Source organism: Bacidia gigantensis, assembly GCF_019456465.1.
Source record: "Bacidia gigantensis strain McMullin 20006 chromosome Unknown contig_255, whole genome shotgun sequence".
NCBI lineage: Eukaryota > Fungi > Ascomycota > Lecanoromycetes > Lecanorales > Ramalinaceae > Bacidia > Bacidia gigantensis.
In genome coordinates this window covers 2286084-2296210 of record NW_025408605.1, presented here as the reverse complement: position 1 = coordinate 2296210, position 10127 = coordinate 2286084, and the positions used below count along the sequence as shown (strand labels likewise).

At 48.3% G+C, this 10127-nt stretch overlaps 2 protein-coding genes across 2 annotated transcripts; one reads left to right on the top strand and one right to left on the bottom strand.

Annotated features, from left to right (window-relative positions):
* Positions 1–287: 287 nt before the first annotated feature.
* KY384_007450 (uncharacterized protein) lies at positions 288–1147 on the bottom strand (the record flags this gene model as incomplete). Its single annotated transcript, XM_044815941.1, has 3 exons — positions 288–694; positions 747–1053; positions 1100–1147. The coding sequence occupies 3 exons, from the start codon at positions 1145–1147 to the stop codon at positions 288–290; spliced, it is 762 nt and encodes a 253-aa protein (XP_044667815.1).
* A 5533-nt stretch (positions 1148–6680) lies between these two features.
* On the top strand, positions 6681–7226 carry KY384_007449 (uncharacterized protein; the record flags this gene model as incomplete). Its single annotated transcript, XM_044815940.1, has 2 exons — positions 6681–7019; positions 7101–7226. The coding sequence occupies 2 exons, from the start codon at positions 6681–6683 to the stop codon at positions 7224–7226; spliced, it is 465 nt and encodes a 154-aa protein (XP_044667814.1).
* Positions 7227–10127: the final 2901 nt, after the last annotated feature.

Sequence of the window (10127 nt, the reverse complement as noted above, 5' to 3'; positions counted from 1 at the left end):
TGAAGTCGAAGTGGAACCTGTAGATGAGGCAAGAAAATTACCGATTGAGATGCTGATGAAGGCGAATGCGGTGGTAAAGAAGGATCTGCCGTATTTCAGTTCATTTCATTTCATTCCTCACGAGCGGTCCAGCTAAATTGACACCTACCTCTAGGTTCGGCCGTTGAAGGTGATGGGACGTTAGCGAAACGTGAGGACGCGGCAGGGAGATGTGGGCGGTTCTTTGACAATGCCTTTGCCAACTCCAGAATTTTCATTTCAGGGCTTACGGAATGCTTCAAGCCACACTAAAATTTTTCCTGAGCTGGGCGAATATCTAGTTCATGTGTATACAATGTAGGTTGCTGCTCTGCCAGCCACAGATACGTCTTCCCCACAGCATCCGAACTCATCGATTTACCTTGTTGCGTGCCCTCATTGTCTTCATCTTTGATGGCTCCATTAGCTACCACGTGAGCTCCATGTACACCCAATGGGGAGTATTCTTTCGCCACAGCTTGCGCCAGACTCCGTACAGCTGCTCTGCTTCCGCCATACGAAGCGAACTTCGGGTTGGTTCGCAACGCACCCAGCGTACCGGTGAAGATGATAGCGCCCTTGTGAGAGCCGCCTTCGGAGAGAGGCTGACGGCCATGATGTTCGAAGAGAAGCTTGAGCGACTCTTGAGCGAATGCCATGGCGCCGCCGGCAAACACTGAGAGGACTATGGTCAACGGTACTCTTTTGAGGAAATTCTGAAAGCTTACCCTGCATGCTGTCCATGTATTGATCAAACGTTTCCTCCTCGAAAGGTTTCACTGAAGCATTCTTGATGCTGTATATGGTAACACGAAGCTTCAAGCCCTTGAACGACGAATGTGCCTTGATATTTTCGAATGCTTTTGCTAAATTCGCAGGTGCCGTGTCGGTGGGAAAGCTCTCAATTGTAGATCCTGGCGCGGAGGAACGCAGAGATTGTGCAAGAGCACTGAGATTGTCCGCGTTGCGCGCAAGGAGAGCGACGGCATAATTACCATGCGATGGATGGGCTAAGATTCTGGCAATGCCAGCGCCCTGGATGCTTTAGCAAGCGACTTCTTGTTGACTCAGATTTCCGAACCGCTGCAGGTCCGGCACCGATGAGGATTGCCAGTGCTTTTGGTGCCATGCTGTGAGCTCAATAGATACCTTGGAGACATTGCGGTGGCAGTTGATGTAAGAAGAGAGTTCAAGGGCATACGTCACGGAAAACAGTTAGCGTGGGCAGGATATAATTAATTCCGTGGCCTCAAAAAAACAGCATGCAAACAGCTTGAAACTGATATTCTGGACGTTCCAAACTGATTTGAAGATAGAAACCAATATGAAAGTAGTTTGTTGTTTCAAAATTTACTGTTCTAAGTCTTAATATTATAATATTAAAGTAGTTTTTAAACCGCTCAAAAATCGCTAATAATTCGCGCTCATCAATCGCATTAGTCGCTCAATTTGATGGTTTTAAAACTTGTCTTCTTTATTGATATTAAAGCTTCAACAACATTTTCAATATCTATTGAATAGATTTCATATTGATCATATAGCTTAAATCAGTTTACAGCGTTCAAAATATCAGTTTCAAGCTGTTTGCATGCTGTTTTTTTGAGGGTGTGGAATTTTTTTAATGCCAAGGAATTAATCATATCCTGCCCACGCTAAAGTCGGTAGGGCTGAGAGTCGGTCACTGCCGAAAATTGATTAAATAGACGACTCGAGAATGGACGTTTTTAACACATCCCACGCTTTTCTAATAGGCGAAGACTACATCAGGTACTTTTGCTACGTGGCAACTTGAAAGCATTGCCAGATCTTTAAAGCTCCTTGAGTGAGAGTTGTGCTGATTGAAGATACCTTTAACAAATGATGCTGCGTCTCATGAGAAATGAGATTTCAATTATCTTCAACAATGTCTGAGTGAGGGGAAAGTAGCTGCGTGGATCTCATTAAAACTAACAGGAAGTTTTCGACTCCGTCTCTACATGCTCGACCGATACCCGTTACGGCACTGAATGAGTCAATATTGATGAATACTGCAAGGGGCAACGGTCGTAGTCTATCTGGCATCTCCATTTTAGGTATCAGTTGAGCGCCAGTTCTGGCCTTGACTTGAGCAGTTGTTGTCTACCTACACTACTGGTACAAAGGAGCAATTTTCTGTGCATGTGTAATACTAAACGAATTGACGAACTATTCCGTACCAGAATGACCAACTTTACCGACGTGAACAGTAAGCATCAAGAAGCTTTAAGGCAGCACGCTGCCTCTCCACATCAACACAAGTCTTTCGCGAAGCTACCGAAAGCCTAACTCATTTAATTAACAGATCTCGACATACCCAAGAGAAGGCGTCGCAACCCCATATCTAGCACTTCAGCAGGCAGGGAGGTACGCTGGTAGTATAATCAGTGACTGGACCTCCCAAAACCGTCAATGGATGCTTACATGCACAATTGAAGTCCACGTACACTTCAGACACATAATATTCTGAGCTGGTTTTATCCCAGTAACTACTTGCTGGTCAGCAAACCACGAAGTCTCGTCTGATCTATCATTTCTGGGCTGGCAAATTCAGCGATCTCACCTATTACCGCTGACACTGCTCCCAGTAGTAAAGCAAGAGAATGAGACCTTGTTGCCTTTGGCACCATATTCGCCGATCGCGGGGCACTTCTTGCTATCTGTAGATGGGCACCTAGATGCAGTGAAAATCAGTATCATTTTCCCGAAAGTGAAGTATTCGTTAGGTCCATTCTTAGAGGCCCCGTGTCCACGCAGCCTTCACTCACTTGCGATATTTGACGTTACTGCCAGTGAGGGCACAAGTCCTTGCAGCTTTGGCAGCGCTTGATTCTCGAATTGTCTCTGCAGGGAGAGGCTCAGGCTCGGGTACAGCCTCTGGCTCCGCCAAAGCGTAAGGAATAGCGAGAGGATTAGCTGCCGTTAGGAAAGGAATGGCGAGAATGGCAAGTTGAAACTTCATCTTGGAGCAATGCTTGATTGATTTTGGATGGTATGCCAGCGACGATGTGATGAATATGTCTCTGCGAACCTGTGACAGATGACCTGCTGGATGAAAGGAGACTGCTCCCTTTTTATCTTGACTTTGAGCAAAGCTCCTTGACCATGGCAGCTGGACAACCTTCTCACGAACCACATTTCCACGGCGCATTTTACGAGCTAGCACTGTTACACTGCATCGTGTCGCGAGTCATGGTTGGTTGATGAAGCGAGAAGTCTGAGCATATGCTGGCTGCAAGCATCATGAGACTCAATGCGGCGTACGAAAATATTTCATGCTAGAGTCCAGTCCTCTCTTGGATGCTCAGGGATCCAATCAAGACCTGGAAGAAGCGAGTCTGAAAGACATGGCCTGTGTGTATCTGGTGCAGGGTAGCACCAGGCTGCTTGAGAGATGACTGTCTCATTTACGTTCGTGTTTCCGAAACCCCTGATTGGCCGACGTTTCCAGCATTGGCAGCTCACAATTGAATCATGGAGCTAAAGTGGCGCCTAACGTTGATAAATGGACAGGGCGGGGTATTCGCTATGGCGTTGTGTCAAACGATGACAAGGAGTCCCAAAGCCTCGGATGAAATCTGGGGTACAGCGAGTAGCCACGTGCGTGCTCCAAATAACTGCTGTAATGCAGCCACGCCGCTTGGCGTGCAGTGAGTACCTTACTCGATCCCGTCCAGAAACATGCAGATTCAATCTTGGCATACGGGTTTGACTAAGGTACCGTTGTCATGAGGCTGTTTCCACTGATTTGCTCAGGAGCACAGAGCTAGTGCTGCAAGACAGCGGCTCATTGCCCACATCAAAAATGGTTTCACTTCATCGGTGTGACGCCGAATGCACCATCATTTGCTTGCATTCTGGCCTCGTGCCTAGGTCGGTCAAGGCTAGTGAGGGGCAGAATAGTCATTGAGCATGTAAAGATGGACCTGACTGCCTGACGATTGTCAATCTGTCAGCAAACTTGAAGATGCCCCGAAAGGAACTTTGGGCAGGCACCCCAAAACTTGTTTGGAGAGACATCTCTGTATGATTCTGATGCTGAGATCAACGCCTAGATCGCGCTGTACGCCTTCCCTGGCCAATGATCATTTCTCGTTCAAGGTGAAGAAAAAGATGAGCAAAGAATTCGAGATGTAGCGCGGTATATTGCATGTACCATTTTGACTAACAGCTCGCTTGAACACAGGTAAGGCTGGTAAGATCGCCCGAAGACAGCCTAAACACGAAAAAGCTCTGTCCTCGCAGAAATCCTTATTATCCGAGACGCATCCCGCGCGTTGCTAGTTCTGACATGCCCCATTTACTTACATATATGTAAACGCTTCAACTGCGCCCCTTAGTCACCCCACAGTTCTAATACTGACTAGGGGATGCAGGTGACCTCAGCAGACCCTCTGGCGTACCTAGCAAGCAGAAAGATGAAGATAACGCCTTCAGAGCTCTTTGCCTGCAAGCAGAGGCGATACGTGCTTCACGGCCTTTAGCTGTAAGACCGCAAATCTCTCATGAGATTATCCTTGGGAGACCTGGGGTGGGTTGAAAACATTAACATAATCTTTGCACGTGCGACGTTCAATTTACTGACGGACAGAGATCGTACCTCAGGTGAGATTTCTTCATTGTCAAGTGTGTCTAGCTTTGATGCTTGTCCATTGTGTTCCCCCATTTCTCCTCGTAAACAAGTGGAACAAGATTGATCCGTTTCACTGAATAAATCTATGCTGAACGGTCATTCTGCGAGTGACCCTACAAGATGCGTCTTGATGTCTCGCTTGTAGGAGACTGACGGGGTGTGTTCGTTTGCACGAGATATATTGTGAAGGCATTCGCCGCACTAGGACTATCATTCATGCAAGATAAAGGCAAACTATAGAACCCTTCAAAGCCCACTTACAAATGTTGAGGGAGGCCCTTCGCCCTTTGTCCTGACAGCTTTTACGCTTTTCTTTATACTCCTGCTAAGCTGCAGATGAAACTTTTCCATTCTCCTCATTTCTCCGATTTCTATATACTAAAACTTTATTCAGCAACACCCTCCAACGGCGTTACGACTGACGACACTTACGATCATGTACTGTAGTTTATCCTTCTCTCTCTTCATCAACGCAATTAGCGCACTCCCACAAATTGGCGTCATGCCAGCTGGCGACCCCAATGCTACCGAATACAAAAACGCCGGCGTCTCCTCTCACCAGCATCTCAAAACGTACACCAACCCCACTTGCCAAAACCCCGTAAAAGCGGACATCGCAGACTTCACTTACGGATTCCATGTGCACGGCTCAGGCGAACCTATTCTCTCCGTCTGGCTCGATCGCGACATGGGGCCGGACGAAGTGCTAGAGTGGAGCACCGTTCCGGTCGGGGTGTCGCCGGGCGTTTCACCGCAGCAGGCAGGGACAGGCTCGACTAGAGAGTGTGAGGTTCCGATCAAACAACAGACGGGGCTGAAGAAGGGCTGTGTGCCCGGGAAAGTGGGGAATGTTTTGCCTTTCTGCGTGAGGATTTGGGAGCGGAACTAAGATGCGCACTGAACTGGGAGTGAGGCCATGGTTACTGTGCCGGCACATTTGTTTAGATGAGCGTACTGTGAAGATCGTTGATGTAGCGTATGTATATATCTTCCCCTAATGAAGGGCAATGAATGGGCCTTTCCTAGATCAGGCTCCTATCGTCATAAGGAACCACTCATCGCTCATCATTCTCTCACTGTCACGCACAGCATGACCTACCTATTTGCCCCAAAGAAAAGAAGTTGACACGGTGGCTTACAAGGTAACCATATGAGATTGAAGGTGCTTTCCGACATACGTATACCTTACCATATACTAGATGACGCATGCTTACCTCGCTACCATCAAAGGCCGACTGTCCGATGAATTCGCGGACGGATAGTCTTCCCACCTACAAGCCGGCAATCTGGCAATCAGGCAACACAATTATACGACGATCAAAGAATCACTCTGGAAAACCTCGCTCAGATTGAAGTGACGAAGGCAGCGGATAATCGATCAGACCGGTTATTGGCCTCCCCAGCTTATTTTTGGCAGCCTAATATGTTCTGGATCAGCAAGATGCCCTAATCATGAGGTTTAGCCTTGACAAGCTTCTGCGGCTCGGAGAGTAAGCTTTGCGGCCCGCCAAGTCTCACGCTTTCAGCCGTCCGAGGGCAATTCCGCCGAGATGAGCAGTCTAACGTATTGGTTGTCTTGCTTGTTCCCTGGAGCTGATGATGTTGAAGAGGTAGTGGGCGAAGCCAATTTTGGAATCCTTGCGCGCTATCCCTCTTGCCTGACGTACTGTATCCAAATAAGCTAGGAAACGGCGTCTATATAAAGATAGAGTGTGGTCTTCTCATTTACCATTCTTTACCCATACAATTCTTTTGTTCCTACGTGAGAGAAGACTATCTCCCGTGCTTTGAATCTTCTTGCTTATCTATCCAAGTGTGAAGACATATCCCCATCCACCCATTCGTGCATATCTATTCACAGCCAGTGCTACTTCCTGAATCAGCCATGGCCGTCGTCACCACATCAAATCACGTTCAGCGCTATGACTCCATCCGCGCCAATAATAACTTCATCTTCGTCGTCTGTACGTCCTATTCGTACTTTCCCTCACTCCCACGGATTTGAGATTGACCTATGCCACCAGTCTACCGCGGCCACTGGTGCCCATTTTGCCAAGCCTACCTCAAACAGCTGCAGTCTCTGACAAAGTCCATCACCGCTGCGGGCGGGTACGTCCTCACGGTGACGGCGGAGTCCGAGTCCGAACTTCACAAGATCCGCGAGACGACAGGCTACGACGGCGAAACCATCGTCGACACGGAGAATCTCCTCGCTACGGAACTCAGGCGTAGGGGCATCATCGATGTGGCCGTCTCGGAAAAGACAGGATACCCAAATGGAATGGCCCAGCCCGCTGTATTGGTTGGGACTAAAGCGAAGGTCGTTTATAAATGGGCGATTAAACCTTCCGTGGTAAGTACATCCAAGCAGCTGTCTTCTGCCTTACCATCAATTCATCGTCTGACTTGGTAGATGAACCTTGGCGGTGCTAAGGATCGGCCATCGCTCAAGGAGGTGTGGGAGAATGCCGAGGCCGAGATGCAGGGGAAGAAACCTGTGCATACTGAGATACCCCTGCTGTCGTTCGTTCAGGGCCTGAAGCAGAAACTTTTTGGATAGGAACAGTGTATCGCCATATCAATTGATTGACTGATTGTTTCTTGAATACCCAAGCGGTCGTCAGGCTACCTATACAGAGCTTCACCAAATTCATGCAGACCTTCTTTTTTGACCTCACCAAAGCTTTGTCAATATTCTCTATCGAACAGCCCACAAAACTTTGCGTTCTATTGCTCTGCCGTATAGTAACGGAATTGATTGCATCGGCCTGCCGAGTGAGCAACAAGTGACAACGCGCACCAGCGGGTTCGGATACGCGGCGCTCAATAATACGAGCGACATGCCGTAGTCGAAATATATAACCAGCAAAGTATGGGATTTCTTCGATGAATAAGTCTCGTATTGATAACCATCATCGCAAGACAGCGCTCTGCTTGTTGATCAAGAAAATTTTTATTTTAACTCGAAGACTGCCTGAATAGAACCCTTGCCAAGACAAGAGTGCTCTATTCTACCTTAAGGTGATCAAATCATAGTTAGTCGTTAGAAGAGATCACCCCTGAGTACATCGTGCTGTTCAGAGGTGAATTACTTACCTATTTGAGGTTTACGGTATAAAGGGGTCTCACCAATCATATAGCTAGCGTTCCTTATTTCGCAAAGTCAGTTTTATGTTGAGAATCGCACAAGCTACTGGTGCCACAGCTGATTTTGGTGAGACTTTACCTGAATAGGAAAGTAACTCACTTTTGAACAGCACGATGTACCTTAGGTTGGATAGCCCCCAAGATCGAATATTTTCATGCATAGTTGTCATCCTGAGTGCGCATCCATCAAAATGTCCCCGATACCACTTTCAGGCTAGAAAAGGTAATCTCTTCTAGAACTAGCGACTAACTATGATTGGATTAGAGCACTTTTGTCTTCAGCTGGAGTTCCAGAAAGTGATTCGAAGTCTAGACGTCCTCGAGCCCAAAGCTCGATGTTCAAGACTCGAGAGATCAAAAAAATGGCCTGCCCAAAGTGTTTTGCACTTGCTTGCCAACGGGCGAACTCCATTTGCGGCAAGCACACATGATAGCCACTACTGAGTTCGAGCAGCCATGTCTGAACGTACACTGAAGCCAGCTCGAGTAGCTTCTGTAGTCGCAGCGACAGCCATATCATTGGCTTGTGGAACTAATGTATGTGCCGTTGGCGAATTTGATCTAAAAATACTGACAGATACAGTATGCGTACTCAGCATGGGCTCCAGAATTCGCGGACAGACTGAGACTCTCATCTACCCAGATCAATTTGATAGTGCGCTTCCTGATTGAAAGAGTATGACGTGGTGGCTCATTGATGTTAGGGAACATTCGCGAATCTTGGCATGTATCTTGCAGGAATACCGGCCGGACTGCTCGTCGATACCAAAGGTGCAAGACCAGGCTCTGTGTTGGGCTCAGCTTGCCTTGGAGTGGGTTATTTTGGTATCTATGGAGGTACAGCAACCAGGAAACCTGCACCAAAAGCTCAAGCTAATAAGCGCAAAGCATACAGAAGCGGGTCCGGATCGATGGGGATGATTCTAATTTGCTTCTTCGCTGCCCTGACGGGGGCCGGAGGATGCGCCGCTTTTTTGGGCGCGGTCAAAACCTGTTCGTAACGCTGACAAGTATGCCATGAAAGGCCTAAGAGCTTACCATGACTAGGCGCTTTGAACTTCCCAGAGCATCGAGGCACGGCAACAGCGTTCCCCTTGTCTGCATTTGGCCTCAGCGCGTTCTTCTTCTCCCTCATATCATCAGTCGCCTTTCCTGACAACACCGAAGATTTGCTCCTCGTTCTATCGATCTCAACACTTGCATTACCTCTAGTCGGTGGTGCATTCCTTCGGGTTGTGCCTCAAGCCCATGACTACCATCCGGTTCCTCGCTCCGATCACGAGTCAGCCTCATTAAAATTGACACGCAGCAAGAGCGAAGAGAGAAAATTCAGCCACAGAAAGCGCTCGTCTTCTGAAGAATTAGGTACGCGGCCAGAGGATCCCCTCGATAACGCGGAAGAAGAATCGTCGCTTCTCTCCTCACCTGGCCCTGGGGATGAGCCAGAGCCTGTGAAAGAGAACCAGCCAAATGACTTACCTTATCCAGATATCCGTGGTTTGGGAATGCTGAAACACGTCAAGTTCTACCAACTTTTTGCCCTGCTGGGCCTCTTATGTGGCATAGGCCTGATGACCATCAAGTAAACCACGCCACTTGCCCTCTAGACGTGACTAATTGATGGTTCAGCAATATCGGCAACGACACACGAGCAATATGGCATCATTACGACGATAGCGCTAGTCCCGAGTACATATCCAAACGCCAATTGATGCAAGTCGAGACACTTTCCATCATGTCCTTCATCGGGCGTCTGCTTAGCGGTATGTTCTCTCCCTCTTTCACCCTTTCATCACCCTCAGGCCATTCCTCCCCTCTGTTCTAATCGTCTCCCCATCTTAGGCATCGGTTCCGACATCCTCGTTCGGCACTACCACCTGTCCCGCTTTTGGTGCATCACTATTGCCGCCCTCCTCTTCTCTCTGGCTCAACTCTCTGCAATCCTCACCACTGTCCCCTCTTCCCTTTTCTTGATTTCGTCCCTCAACGGTCTCGCTTACGGCTTCCTCTTCGGCTTCTATCCCGCCATTACTGCCGAAACATTTGGCGTGCACGGTCTATCCCAAAATTGGGGTGCTATGACGCTGGCGAATATTGTGGGGGGCAATATATTCAATATCTTGTATGGACGCGTCTACGATGCCCATAGCGTGATTGAGGGAGATGGGAAGAGGGTATGCTCGGAAGGTGTGGCGTGTTATAGAGATGCCTATGTGGTCACCCTTGGCGCGGCTGTGGTTGGCGTTGGGGTCAGCCTGTGGAGTGTGAGGTGGGACTGGGCAGGAAGAAGGAGGAAGAGGGGTAAGGGTGAGGG